Source organism: Candoia aspera, chromosome 2, assembly GCF_035149785.1.
Source record: "Candoia aspera isolate rCanAsp1 chromosome 2, rCanAsp1.hap2, whole genome shotgun sequence".
Lineage (NCBI taxonomy): Eukaryota > Metazoa > Chordata > Lepidosauria > Squamata > Boidae > Candoia > Candoia aspera.
The window spans coordinates 188,415,594-188,431,709 of record NC_086154.1 but is presented as its reverse complement, the minus strand read 5'-3'; the positions used below and the strand labels follow the sequence as shown (position 1 = coordinate 188,431,709).

Sequence of the window (16,116 nt, the reverse complement as noted above, 5' to 3'; positions counted from 1 at the left end):
CAATATTTAATTTTGTTTGAACTTGTACAACATGGTTACAATACTGAAAATACAACATACTGAATATCCAAGTAATGCGATAGTAGTATTTGCATTCTACTTAGTATTAATATACAAATATATCACCCCCAGTATTTCCCAACCGGAATAAACCTGGAATAATTGTAAATGCTTAAATATTAAGAAACCAAGCACAGTTTAAACGTTTTTGAGGCCTGTATCAAAAGATTTATTCAGAACTGCTCTAAATTATAGTATGGTTATCAAAGTTCAGAAAAAGAATTCAAAATGACTATGTGCTTCTTCTTTTTAAATGCACATTTTTAATGCGGGACAGCCTTAGGGAATGTGGGACAGAGCTAAAATTAGCTTTCTAGAAACAAGAAATCCTTTCGTTATCCTTTCTACATAAACAAGGGCTGCCAATTTGTCGCCATCATTGTCAGCAGACAAAAGCAAACCAAGACTGCAGCCAGACCACATTAAATAAAAGACATAGTAATTCCAGAGGCTGCCTAGAAGCCCACTGGGGTGTAAAGTCAAAACTGAAGCCTGCTTGTCAGCTATTTCCATAAAAGAACCAGAAGAAACAGTGACACTTCTATACAACAAAAAGGTCAAGGAGTTCATAGCCTTTTCATGACCCCAACAAGTCAAGGTCAAAAGATTCAGGTAGCAACTTGGCCTGGGCATAAGTTACTTGTTCAAATGAATTGTTTTAACAAATCAGCTTTGGTCAATTAAACCTAACAAGACATGTTGCATCACATAGCAGGGTTCCTGACATTGAGGCCAGGAGCTGAGACTGGCCTCATAAAACAAGGCTTTAAACATGGCATAACAAATTTAAGGTAATCCATCTAGAAACCTCAGACGTCAGCAGAATAAAATGCAAGCTGCCCTTACCAACAGTAGCTTTCACGTTTTTTCATCTCAGAGTACCGAACCAAAATTATCCCATTTATTCCCTGCTATATTAATAAAAACTATATCCATATATAAAACAGAATGCTAGATTTGCAGCACAATTCTAGGTAATTTATTCACATGTGTGTCTCATTATGTGGGGTAAGCTTTAACGTAACACTATCCTTAGTGCCTTAGGAACTTTCTCCTAAGTAAGTGCTTATAGCAGTCTTCCCCAACTTGGGTGACCTCCAGACATGTGAACTTCAACTCCCAGAATTCCCAAACAGTACAGTTTTGCTAAGAATTCTGGAAGCTGAACTTCACACATAGAGAGATATATATGATTGTATAATTTCTGCTCTAACTTCACACTCAATCTTCATCATATTCAAAGTGAACTTATCTACATTATTCTTTCTCAGAGCATAATGTGTTGGATTTAAACCTTCATTAGAAATATCAGACAGCTATTTTAAATGGTATAAGGCTTCCACCAAGTCAGTCCTTAGGTTGAGTTAGAAATATAAAATAAATATACCTAAAATAATAGCCACTTAAGAACTGTGAAACACAAGAATTCATGACATCATGTAAAACAACCCAAGTCGTCCAGTCCATTTTATTTAGCACTTTATGTGGTGAAGGCCAATAGAAGGTGAACCCTATGAATCCTTAGCAAATGTCCTTAGAAGATCTAGAGAAGAGATGGAACATCCCCTGAATATCAAGAAACTTCTTCACAATGATTTGAAACTAATCTAAATATTAAGAAATATTACATTTCTTAGATATACAATTGCAGAATGCTTACAAATGAGAATTATACATATGCATGCAAATCAAAATTGGCAAGGACTCCGTCTTCTTGTTTGCCAGCATGCAATGGGTGAAGCAGCCCATCATCCTTGGAAATCATAGCCAATATTTTTTATTTCTCAAATTATTAGGTAAGAAAATGTGGCAATAATTAATTGATATTTTTACTACATAGAATAAACAATATTTCTGATGTAAAATAGCTAAGATCTACCCTATCTCATGAATTATTCTGTGTGCCACCGTTGTATAATGTAGGAGATGGCAACACATGGAACTCCAGATGCTACAGTAACCTCACTCCCAGCACTCCCAAAAAACACAGCCAATATGCTAGAGAACTGTGGTCCAACAACATCTGGAAGGCCATATAGGACACAACCATTAATCACTGAAAATTCAAAACTGTCAAACTCTGATGTTAAATTTGCAAGCTTTTTTTAATGTACGTTTTAAATATGTGTGATAATTATCAGAGCAGAGATGGCAAAATAATTTAACCCCCTTCTCCTCTATTAGCAATCTGAAGAAAAATCCTGCTCTGAACCTACTACTTCCAGTGAGAGGGAACTCTTCATGACACTATTGTGAAGTCTCTCCAAAAGTAAATACCAGTTTTAGAAGATGGATTTTCCTCAGGACTACAGAAAAAAATAATAACAGCTACATTTCATTTCTAATCCGTTAATTATTAGCTCTAGCAACTGCTGTTATTTGCATCTTTAAAACCTTTCGTTAATTACAAATATGCATTTACAGCTTATATCCACAAGACAAAATTATACACCTTGAATACATGCTAAATACATCCAGTAATTGGATTTTATATCATCCTTTGCACAAACTTGTGAAATTTACCAAACATGAATATTATATCAGTCATCCAATTGAAGCTTAATGTATTCAAGTTTTATAAGATTAGGCTAATTTAAGAATGTTCTCCATCTATTATTGACTGACATTTAATGTTGCATGAATGGGCTTCTGTTTGTGCAACAAACTGTTTTCTCCCTTCCTTCTAGAGTCCTCTTAAACTAACACTAGAGTGACCCACAACTTGTTACAGCAGATTGAGGGAAACAGATAAAAAGAGAAAATAGTTCTGCTTATAAATACCGCTCTGTTGGTGAACAAACTTCCATCTGGATTCCTCCCACACAAATAAAATAACTATAGTGTCTTTCCTGTTCAACATTCTGTACAATCATGCCATAAGGGTATAGGTTTATTTTAAAGATACATGCTTATCAAAAGATACTATCAGAAAATGAACTTTTAACTTATCCACGAGTTACCAAAAAAACTTTTAACCAAAATAGTAATTATATATTAGCTTTTACTTCTACATAGCAAAGTTTGTGTATTAGAAATTATTCTGAAAAACTTTCCTTTAAATAAAGTTTTATTATCTACTTTCAATTTTACCTCAGGATATTAGAAAACACTTTTTTTTACTAAATTACCTGATTCAAAACATTAAGTACTTGTTTTCTACCAAAATACAAACTAAGAGGCAATAAGACTTGTTTCTAAAAATCCTTTTATAGGAGCAGAGAGGCATTACTGCTTCCTAAAGCTAGTTCTGCAGCATTCTTTCAACTAATCTGCCTTGCTGCTGGTCCCCCTCCCCATGCACCTTATTATTCCAAACAATCCAGAGACCCTCAGAAATAAAGCTAGAAACAAGAAACTGCAGTAGCTGGAAAACTATGTTGCGTACACTGGGTTCCATTCAGTCTTCTCTGATCCAATCCATTAATTCAGCTCCTACATTTCTAAATAAAGTCCTTCTCTTCAAAAGACTGAATTTTTAAAAAGTTTCCTGTATAGAACATAGACTAATTACTACAATCATTAAAATGACTAGACAAAATCATGCTCATTTTGGCATGCAAGGTATCAGGAATGCTTTTGTATTTTCAAGGAATAGTAAATTAAATGTTCATCCCACATAACCCAACTTTCAAACAATATTACCCATAATGTAATATTAATAAATTAATACCCTTAATATCATCATTGATATACTTTAAACCTAGTGTATTATATACTTTAAACAGTGTAGTAAATATTAAAAATATTAATTATGACATCAGTCTCGCTAGTGTTGTGATTTTTGGCAAATACTAAGACACTTCAAAGACACAAACACACATTTGCTCAGCACACCAAATCTTATGCCAAATCCTACTGAAAAGCAAACTATGCTCAAATATGTAATAATGAATATTTTAATACAATACAGAAAAATGACATCAGTACACAGTATTTTTACATGTAAGAGAAACAATGAGTCACCACGTACATTCAAGTTTGGCAGCAGCCATTTTGTGCAAACATTTTCAATGGCCAGGTATACACATCACATTGAACCATGGTTTGCGCAGTAAGCTAAATTGGCTCAGTTCACACAATATGCTACAATGTGGTTTATAAACCACAGTGGCTGTACTCATACTTCTAGATCTGTGGACTTTGACTTTATTGCATAAACAATATGACTTCTACAGAGACTTGCCACCACTGACATAATTACACTAATTTTTACATAGAAAACTGCTTGAACAAATGACTATTATCCACACTCTCTCAAGTCATCCTTAGGAACATAGAAATGCACTTCATATCTCATGTGAAGGACAACATATCCATTTTACAGTAGACTAGGAAAACATAATGATAAATCAAGAATAACGTTGTTCCATAATGTAACATTATTTTTGCATTACTACACAGTTTATTTCAAATATACTAATTTTTAAACTGTCATTTCACTGTGCGCAAAATATATTAGCACATTCTCTCAAAATATTAATTCTAATAGTTCTAAAATGTCCAATTTGCTATTAAAAGGTAGTTAGTACTGCGACTGTTTTAGTTAGTAGTAGATTACTTTTTAAGTTCTAGTACATATACTTTGTACTTAAGCTCGTACCTTAACTTAGCCTTTATGACTGGGAAATTGACACGTCAAGATGATTGTTTTCAACATTATTTTAACTCTTAAAAATTCTCAATTTATGTTTATTAATATCAACCAACATATAGAGTCAAAACTTGTAACACACACGAAATATTCTGAAATAACTCAGGGAGTTGAGTTGTCAAGTATTTTTTTAAGTTTCTGTTTATAAAGCTCCTTTAAAAATAAGCTATCTTTACCTTAACATCTATTACTGCATTAACATTGTAGGAGGAGGGGGAGAAGAATAGCCAAGACCTAATGTCAGTGTCCCCACTAAATTAATACAGAATTGCAACACAGCTGCAACTTGGGTATGCTTAGTAAGATTCTCTAAAGGTGGTACTTCTAACGTTAACTACTGCCACTCTGCCAAGATAATTACATTCTAGGTATAATAAGGTAAACTACAAATGTTGAAGGCATGTGACTTGAATATAATTCCAACTAAGAAAATGTGGGTTTTTCAATGAAATATGTACATTTCTTACTATAGTCTTATAATCAAGTTTTCTGCTTTCTCTTATTCTAAGATCGTTTTCCCAAACTAGCAGTCACCTGAACTGTTCTTTTTTCCTACAGACATGACACACTTTGGCAATTCAGGGCTCATGTAGGCCAGATTTCCTTAATGTGGCTTTTTGGGTAAAACTGCTACTCTATTAAGAGAATAATGGAGTTAGCACGAAAACAATATTAATACTATTTAGGAAACATCAGCTGCAGTGCCTTAACCTTTGCATTGGCCCTGGGAGCCAACTCATGGAGCTACTTAAAAAAATAATTGATGTTTTACAATCTGGAAATCCAAGCGAACCCAAACTAAAGCAAACCAGGATGAACTATATCTTTCTGCTGAAAACAAAATACATTTCTATCTAGAAACATGGTGCAACTGCATGACATATAATATGGCTTAAAAACACTTAGTGTTATTATTTTAAGTGTACATAATGTATCCCAAGATGCATTAGGCAGCTAAAATAAAAACATGCAATTCTTTGTAACTTCAGAAGAACAGCAGACACTAGGAGGATTGAATTATTTAGAAAAGAAATACACACTAAAAATAGTTTATTTCAATAAAAAAGAAGAACTTTAAAAATGTGCTGCTGTAGAACTAAAAAAGTTATCTATTAGAGGAAGGATTTCTTTTATCTGAAGTTCTACTGCAGCAAATAAATACAACAGCTCTCATTCAGTGATTGTCAAAAAACTTTCCAATGTGCCCACTGCAATGCAGATGCCAACCAACGAATCAAAGGCATTCAGAAACTAGACAAAGAGGGTTTGATGCCAACCTCGGTGCCACTGGCAACCATTATTGGCATCAAGCACATTGTCTGCTTTTCCTCCCCCACTCTGCTGGCACTTGACAAACAAAATGGCGCTTCTTGTAGAAACCGAACACAGCATAAGAGCTGTACTGATTGAATCAAATACTACCAACTGATTTTATAGACTGAAATACAGCCTGTACCAAAGGAAAGAAACTAATAAATATATCCTTTTTCAGTTAAGCAAGATATTGTATTCCTAATTCTTAATTTTGAAATGAATTTAACTAAAATATGTAACATTTAAATAAATGTTTTTAAAACGGGCTTCCTGCTTCATCTGAACACCTGTAGACCACAAATTATTTTAAGCCTATTTCCTGCCCCCAGCTAGCAATAGGAATCAGCATCAAATAACAATTTATCTCTCGTGTTTTGAAATTTTAAGGTAGGAATTCTGAAAAAAACAAAACGATGGCAAAACAGAGGGGGGCAGTTTTTTCGAAAAAAAATAGCTAAATATAGTCAATATCATAACTTGGCAGACTGGTCTATATTTCTTCTTTCATTGCAGATTTGGAAAAACTGAAAGAATCCTCTCCATCAAATCATAAAATTTGATCAAGAAATTCTCAATATATTGTAACATTGCTCTGCTCTGCAATGCGGATACCAACCAACAAATCACAGGCATTCTAGGCTAAACAAAGAAGGTCCAATGCCAATCTTGGTGCCACTGGCAACCATTACTGGCTCTCAAACTATTCTTCATGTTTTTGCCAATGCTTCAATATAGCTCTATTTTATTCTTTCACTCATTCAAGAATTTTATCCTTTTTCAACCCTCTGTCCATGAACTTTTCTCATCTTCCCACCCGCTAACTGATGAATTATCATCAAATAAATGGTCATATACTTAGCTAGAAAACCAAAAAGATTATTAGTTTGATAGACATCATGTATATACATTTTGCAAACTTAGCTAGCTTTCATTCCCTGCCTGCCAAAGGATTAAGAATAAGCTATTTTGAGAATAATTCAAACCTAGAATCTTTTTCTATACAATAGGAAAAAATGGCTGAGAGTGTATTTCTACTACAAAAACAGTAACTGTTAGCAAACCTTCAGAAAACCTTTTAGCAGATTATTAAGTGATCATTTGTGATAGCGTCTGTCCATAGGTGACCTGATACAAAGAGAGATACCAACTTTTCATCCACAATTGTCACTGAGAGATTAGAAAAGTCCAAGCAGTCTTAGAAAACATTTACATAAGTTACTTTGACAATTCATACACGATCCATGATATCAATCTGATATTACCAGTGTTTCCTTTTACCTCTATCCTTCTCTCAATGCAAGCAAACACAGCATCTGAAGAAATACATATAGACAGATATAAAAATGCTGCTTCAATGTTATTTTCAGCTATAGGTTACTTCCTAATGGAGATAATATGCAACCAAGTGAAATATTCCATCATCAATTCCCTAACTATATTTAACATACAATTTCACATATAGTTTAACATATTTAAACTATATTTAACACTTGTTTTAGTTACTGAACATTACATTTTTAAAACATCCTTTGAGGTAAAGGAGATACAGAGATCATACAATTAGATTGAAATTTTCACTACAAATGGTTTTACTTCCAAGATTAATTTGCACTACATTTAAATTTAAATACTCCTAGAGGTCTCACTGAGTTCAGTGAAGCTCTCCTTCAATCCCATTCACAGGAATGCAGACTTAGATTACAAGAATTTTCAAATGCATATCACAGCAAAGCATAGAAAGTTAGACATGCTTAATTCACATTAAAACCAATGGAACATAAATAGTATTCACTTGCTCTAAACTGGAATCCAGCCAACATTTTATAACTATTCTGATTGTTGAAAAAGAGAACAAGGTATTTTCCTTTTATGGCTGATTTTCAAGGTAAAGCTATTATACAGTAACGGTATATAAAGTTAGAAGTTAGCAATGACAATACCGGACTGAATTATACAAAAGCGACATTAAGAATACCAAGAAAAATCCAAGTCTTTTGGTAACATCACCAGAAACATGAAAAATAATTTTACTTTTTTATGTTTGTGTTAACATTTCCCATCCACCTTTCTTCTGGCAATTTCCAGTACCAAGCCAATTTATGCAAAAAGCCGCCATCTGCATGATTAAAGTTTATTCCTAACTTGTATTTATTATATGATTCTAGAAACAATCTACTATAATGGTTAGAGGCTTTGATCTAAACAATGTAATAAAGAAAAACAAAACAAAGCAAATTCTACATTAGATCAAATATTATCACTGAACACAAATTATCTAACCACATATACGACTGTAATGTTAACTGCAGAAGTTTTTCACTAAGTTTTAAAGTAACTTGAAGTAAGTTTATCTAAGCAAAGTTTTAAAATGTGAATACAGAAGTTATTATTTCATTTCAAGTTAGGAGAAAGGCCATACTATGAACACCGATAAGACAACTATATAACATATTTATGTTTACTGTGTAACAATAATCCAGACTATATGCCATTTCTTGTTGTTTCATCAGTCTTTTATATTTAATAGTTTTATTTTCAAAATGAATAGAGAACATAATAGCAAATAGGTGGCTATGAATTTTAAAAAATATAGTTATGAATGTATATGCTATGAATACGATTTGTTCTGTAATGCACACCAAAATCATTCCTAGCATTTTCAACTCTCTTTTATAACAAATATTAATATGCGTTTTGGGTACTCTTTCATCTAATGTACACATTAGCAAGCACATATCCATAGCTATGCAAATTTATGAAATGTTACAGCTTTTTAAAAAAATTAAAAGGTGGTTTAGCATATTCATGTTTGTGTGTGTACACACACACACACACATATATTAAAAAAGCCCTACCTTGATCCTGCACATAGTATGCCAGAAACAAATCAAGCTCCTTGACTGATACTGTTATATGATGCGGCTGAACGCAAAGTGCTGGATTTGTGCAATGGGGAGATTTCATGAGCCGTTCTCCATCCGTACTTTCCAAGGGGATACCTTTAAAAAGGATCACCATGACTAGATCCAGGCGCCAGACTTTGTCTGCTTGTCTAAGGCAGTCGATTCTCCTAATCTTGCCCTTCTGGTCAGGATTGGATAATACACAGCATGGGTGCTTCTTCCCAGTAACAGTAAGCACAAAATCCTCTCGATATTCTTGGCGGATATCTTTGCGCAATTTGGCGAGAAGCCTGGATGCCCATTTCTGTTTAATTTCTGGCTTTTCACTAAGTAACTCATCCTTGACTGCTCTTTCTTCATCTTTTGACATTCGCTTTTCATGTTTTTTAAAGTACTTGCGTTTTCGAGCCTGAAGGTTGAACCAAGTGTAGGCAATTGCACGGACATGTGGAAGAAGTGCCTCAATGAATGGGTGAAATTCATCCTGTTGGCAGAAACAAAAAGGAAAAAGAAAAAATGATGGACCAGTTTCATTTATACAATCAAGAACAATTATTTCTGGGGAAAAAGAGGAATAAAATGCGAACTTATTAAATGGGCATTCCTAAGCATTTTTAGCAGCATTTATAATACCCAGAAATACCCAGTATTTTAAAAATTTATAACTATATTTCACTTATGAAAGTGCATTAATGTTTTATATTACACCAATTCCTTGGACTTGGCTCCAGGCTGACATACAATTATATTAGTTTAAAATGAAACAAAATGCTCTGGGATTTTGAATATTTTGACTGTGATTTATTGATTCACCAAACACTTCCACTTTAACAAAAATTGGCACTGCAAATTTTAACACAAATGATCAGAAATATTGTAAATGTAGAAGTTAATAGTACAAATCATTCCCCTTCTGTATGATTCAGAAACTCTATGCTATACATGTTAAACACTGTGCTATGTTGATCCTGCTTTTGGAACTTGCTCTTAGCAAGAGACTGATGACAACACAAAGACCATGAACAATGAAATACAACCCCATTCCCTTATCAATCACCCAACATTCCAATGATAAAACAGTATTATTCTAGCAGGAATAACCATAGAAATCAAGAAAGGCAAGGAAGTCCAAAGGAATTACACCATCCCAATAAAATTGGAGTGCCTTGTTGTGTCCCCCAGCTGCCTATGTTTCTCTGCTCAACTTTACCAATTTTTTTAAAAAACTGAAAATTACATAGACCAGATTTGTTCCATGCCACTGTGGGGTACAAAGCCTCACAAAGATAATGACCTATTAATGGTTCTCAAGTATGTAATAATTATTTGACCCCACTCCAGGGGGAAAAAAACCCTCTAAGGTACACAAAGAAAAAAGCATAATGTGAAACAAACTTTGCCTTTGTGATTCAACACTGTGGCAGAGTGACATTAATACATTATTGGATAAACTTGTTTTTCTGAAATATACACCAATGTATTAGACGTGAAGAACTCTTCCTCCTACAGGTTTTACCTGAAGATTCGTATACATTTTCTACATTTTCTTATTTGTTTTAACTGACTAAACTTTGGCTGTAAATTTTAGCAATTACATTATTTTGATCAATAAGAGGTACCTATCTTAAGCTGTATCTTACAGATATGTTCCAATTTCCGTCTTTGTCACATACAGTATGTAATTAGCCTTTATGCAAAATTTATCTATAGACCTAGCACCTATCATATTAAGATTTTGAAAGAAAATTGTGGCAAAAGAATGGCATGGTTACTCATTCCTTTGTTTGACCTATTATTTTTCTTAGACCATATTAGTTAATTCAAACTGACTCTGAATCACAATACAGTAAAATATTGCATTGATGCTAAAATTAGACCTGATATAATTAAATTGTACTTTTCAAGCAAACTGAACATATGCATTAATAGTGAAACACTTACTTGGAAAGCAAGTGTCATTGATTTTAAGAATCTTATTAAAAATACATATTCGAGATTAAGAACTTTAAATTTATTTATTTAAACTCAAAACACATTTATAGTTTTATTAAACAGTTCATACAAGCAACTAACACTTAACAAAAGTTCATGCAAACATTCACACTGAATACTGAATGTTCTTTATACTAAATCCTGCATTTTTATAGATAAGATTAGTAAGACTTTACAGTAAAACTTTGTAGACTTACTTCAAGGAAGTAAGACCTGCAATGTTATTTCAACTTTGGTTTTATATATACCTCTTTCCTTTACAGGGCAAAAATTAATCAAACTAGAACAGAAATACAAGGAATAAAAATAATTATGTACAAAGTAAAACGAAGTATCAAGCAATTACTAAAGTGACAAGCAATTCTATACAGAGATTTTATGATTTCTGTTACTTTAAGGACACAAACTACATGAAGGAAAGAGTTAAACCACAATCTGCTCTTTGTGTGGGAAGAGAGCACAGCTCAGAGCAACCACAGCCCACGATAAGACTTCCCTATCTCAGTGCACTCTGGTGCCATTTTTTTACTACTAGTTTCTTTTTCTCAGAAATTGACTTCCATAAAATTCTTATTTAAAAATGTGTATTTTAATAATACGTCTGTAAGTTAGAAGCAGCTAAGTAAATAATTATTAAAAGCTTAGAAATTGAATAGTTTGAAACTATGTTCAGTACTGTCTAAAAATTATTTTACGATATATTTAGCCCTATAAATTGCAATCAAAGATCCTATGATATCGATAATTCAGGTCATGGTATTTGGCATTTTAACAAAAAACTTATGAAGGTTCGGATTTTAACGTTAGTTTATTTTAATTACATTTAGACAAATATAAACCCACCTGAATGCAACAGGATAAATGCTTGGTATCTGTGATTACTATTGCTACTTATTTTGCATTTTTAAAATTATGGAACACATTGATCATAAATTCTCAATTTTACATATACAGCTTCTAGAATACATTTACTTCTATTAAAAAAGGAACTGAAAACTCCAAATTATCAGATGAAAAAGTACATTCATGTTTTAAAAAGTCATACATTAAATAACAGCAGAGCCTGGCATAAAATTAATATTTAAGTACAACTACAGTCATTGATATACATCTTGACTATTGTAACAACCCAAAACATAGTTCAGATAAGAACTGTTTCTTAAGTAGAACTTATATCACATAGACTCTTTTTCAAAAATGCTTATACACTATGAAATCTGATCTTCTGAAAAACGCACAATACATGGGAAAAGTTTATATGGTATTTGCATATACTGTAGTAAAAACAAACAGCAAACTTGTAACAGGTAAATCAAGCTTTTCAGTTATTTTAACCACAGTGCTGATGGATCCACAATCACAGTCCATTTCTACAATGTTTTCATGTATTTCTTTTCCCCTATGAAGAAACTTAAATTTTTTCCCATTTTTACCTTACTTTCCCATTAGTTTGTTCCATGAGTTCAGAAAATATTCCACAAAAAAAATAACATTGCAAAAATATATCCAAAGCTACGCAGAGTTATGTTTAATGTTCAATTTAGCAATTCTAGCTTAGAAATAAATACAGTAAATCTGTATTTACTGCTGGACTACTCATAAAATTTAACTATGAAAACGACTCTTCAACGGTACTAACAAACATAGGCAGCTATGGATAGACCTTAAAACTAAGTTTATATTAATTGCACAAAAGAAAAAATGTGTTCAGCTAATCCTCTGTTCTATTTAACCTGTTTAGGTTTCCAAGATATAAAATGTCTACTGACACCTCATCTATTCTTATATCCTACTGATTTCAATGTAACTTAATTTGAGCCAGGTTAATCACAACCTTACCATAAAGTAACAGTTCCCAACATGCAGCTTTTTTTATAGATTCTTTAAAAAAATTATCAAATGCATGTTCTATACAGTTTTAGCCAATCAAGTACTCCTTTTACTCTAGTTTCTAAGATTTCTGAGAACAAATATATTATAAAGTACTACAATATTATGCTCACCATAAGCCTAACTACTGTACAAACATGGGACAATGGATACGTGTTCAAAACTTGGGGGGGCTGGATTTTGTCCCAACTGTTCTTAATTTACAGTAATATGTCATTCATTCTTAAAGCATGTGAATCACAATTCTCAAAATAAATAGAAAAGCAATTCAGAAATCATTTAGGAAAAACAGTATACATTTCATTTAAAAATTAGCGGGCATTCTGTTGAACCCCTTGACTTAACTTGATCAATACTAGGTTTGCCGTAAAACTGTTTCAGACTTGTAGACTGCATGCAAACCACACACCTAAATAATTTATTTTGTTTTGGAAAAGACAAAGTGATCTTTAATAGTATCTTATGGTAAATAAGCAATTGATAAAACCTGCCTAATAACATCCATGGAAAATTTTAATACTTTTAATACGTCCAGGCACAAATATCCTATTCTAAAACATGAACTGAGGCATTAGGCCAGAAACAGCAATGGATTATACCTTATGTTACAATTAAAGCATCTTACATTTAAAACTTAGGGTAAATTTTCATCTATATCTATTATCAGCACAGAAAACCAAATACAATGATCTCAGGGCAATAATATGGTTTTGCAAGTGAGTCCTATGAAACTAGCAAATATTTTTAATATGGCTTGTAGAAGTCCCCTTAAATAACAAACATTATATACAGGGGGAAAAGAATAGTATATTGAATTTTACAATGTTGGTGCCTCTGACAATAGATCAAGAGACATATAAAATGTGTATGTGAGTGCGTGTGTATAAATGCTGATTTTTTATAATTTCTCAAATACCTTACAACACTTTTTACACCTGTTTTGCTTCAGGAAAGTTCCCATTTACTTGCTAAAAAGATTCATAAGTTAATCACACTTTGATGCCAAACAAAATATAAACAATAAAAACGTGTCAGCCAAAAAGCTACAGGACTGTATCCAGGACTGAATAATCCCTATCACTGTTTAAATCTTCATTCATAATTCTGTGAATGCTCAAGTCCAACAGAATTACAATGGTTTCTAATTGTCAAAGGAAATCTTTATTATTTTGATCATATTATACCAGCCAAAGTATTACATAACAAAGCCCTACTTCTTCCCACAAGTATTAGCTATATCAGTATACATTAAAGTGTTCAAATTGTACCTTAAGATTTTAACCAGACCTGATCATTATTGACCTAGTTTTACAGCTACCTGGAATATATTGTCAACTTAATGAATGAAAAATGGTACAAATGTCACATGCTGCAGACATTCAGACATCTCAAAGGCACTTTCTGTGCTGTAATTTATATTGGATCCAACTCTTTTTTTTCTTTTTTTACTTCTGAAACTTCCATGCCACCAATCTTTGCTCCAATCTCACCATGTGCTGAAATTTTATCTTAAGGGAATAGAAAACATTGCCTGTTAAATAAATGTATGGTTTGTCTAAATGTTCTTCAAAGTAAAAGATGTATGTGTAGTGTACAAAATTAGTCAGTTTTAAAAGGACACGAATGTCTGCAGGCCTAATAAAGGTTCAGTTTTTCTTATGACCTTCAGGGTTGACTTTAAAAAGTTTCAAGTACCGGAATTTATCAAGAAAAAATGTATTGGATAATCAAGTAAGAAAACCTTCTGCTCAGTCACCTTTTTTCAAACCAACCTCAAGTATATATGATTAATTCAGCATGGGATGGTATTATGTTACCAGTCATTGCTTAATTAAAAATAAAGGAACACTTTCCTTTTTCAGGCTAAGTATAGACTGCAAAACAGAGAATTATTTTGTTGGTGAATTCACGTGAATCCACCCGACGTTGTTGTGGGTTCTAGTTTTAATCGCTCCTTTCCTGCAAGAGTAATTTAATAATACTCCTTTATCACTGGCATTCTGAAGTATTTATATTATTTCCTTCTTATTCCTCCCCCCACACCTTCAAATAGGTTTATACAACAGGTACGTACATTTTTAGCTTTCTTCCCCCCAATAAAGACCAAGGGCGGAACGAGTATTCCTTTGAACAGCTCTAACTATAGGCGCCCAGTGCAACTCGAATACAAGTTTACTTACCCCCTTCAAAAAAAATGAAGGAAAAGAAAGAAAAGGCGGCTATACCTGAGTGAGACAGATGGGAGAATACATCATGACTTCGCTCTAAGATAGCACTTCTGCCCGAGAGGAAAAGTATCAAAAGCGCAACGGTTTCATCTATTCATTTTACAATCATCTAACGCTTCCAAAAGGAAAAGATGGATCAGGAGCAAGCTCTGCCTTGAATCGCCACAACTTCGCAACCAGCCCCAGTCCTCCTTAAATAGCCAAAGATTCAAGTTCACTCCGAGCGCTAGATTTCCCGGGGTGAAATCCAATCTACACTTTTAACCCTCTTGTTCTCGGCGGCGGTTCACTCTTGCTGCTGTTTGCAGTGGCTGCTGGTGAATTGGGACAGGAGGCGGCGGAATTGGGGGTGGGGGTTGAATGGAATGCAGGGAGTTAAGGGGGGGTCGGGATATTTTTCCTTCCTCGCGTTGCTTTTTCCTCTCTCCCGGATTTCCAAGTGCTTTGGAAAAGCTGCTAGCGGGATACACCACGGTACTATCAACCACGTTGCCAAAGTTCAAGGTTGCAGCGGCGGAGCAGGAATATCCTGGTGTATGATGGCAGGCGAAACTTTGCAACAGCCCTGTGCAGTAGAGCGCCAACCAGGGAGTGTGCGCGCGCGTCCCCCAAGGCTGCAAAAACAGATCGCAGCAGCGCGCAATCGCTAGGCTTCTCTCGCAGCCGCCTGTGCCTCTCTCTGTCTCTCCACCCCCTTTCTCCGTGGATAATGTTCAGAGCCTGCTTTTCAAACGCCCACTGTAATAAAAATGATCTCTTGAAAATTCAAAACGATCAATCTCTTGTTTCCCCTCCTCCTCCTCCCTTACACTCTTTCCCCTTTCTTCATGTACTGGCTTCTTCAAGACCTGGAAGTTCAGCGGGGGGGAGGGCATTTTACCGAGAGCCTTTCTCTGGCCCTTCCTTCGTTGTAGCTTGTTCCCCAAACACGACTTCAGGATTTCGGTTTATTATTTAATTACACCATCGACGCATACATCCCTCCCCCGCCGCTGCTGCTGCTGCTGCAAACGCATTCCTTCCCTCCCCCGAGCCCCCTCCTTTCCCCTGTCTGTCCTCTTTAATCACCGCCGTACTG

General features: G+C 34.1%; 1 protein-coding gene across 10 annotated transcripts in view; it reads right to left on the bottom strand.

The window, feature by feature from the left end:
- The window catches only part of NFIB (nuclear factor I B), a 234,456-nt gene extending 218,606 nt beyond the window's left edge, over nucleotides 1-15,850 (bottom strand). For 4 of the 10 annotated variants that reach the window (XM_063295054.1, XM_063295052.1, XM_063295056.1 and 1 more), the window contains exons 1-2: nucleotides 15,036-15,843; nucleotides 8,881-9,412 (exon numbers count right to left, since the gene is read on the bottom strand). In XM_063295054.1, the coding sequence (XP_063151124.1) occupies nucleotides 8,881-9,412; nucleotides 15,036-15,065 (562 nt within the window). In that variant the 5' untranslated portion in view covers nucleotides 15,066-15,843. Of the gene's footprint in view, nucleotides 1-8,880; nucleotides 9,413-15,035 lie in introns of all 10 variants that reach the window. The other 6 variants (XM_063295050.1, XM_063295049.1, XM_063295048.1 and 3 more) reach the window with 4 other exon arrangements.
- Between the last annotated feature and the right edge of the window lie 266 nt (nucleotides 15,851-16,116).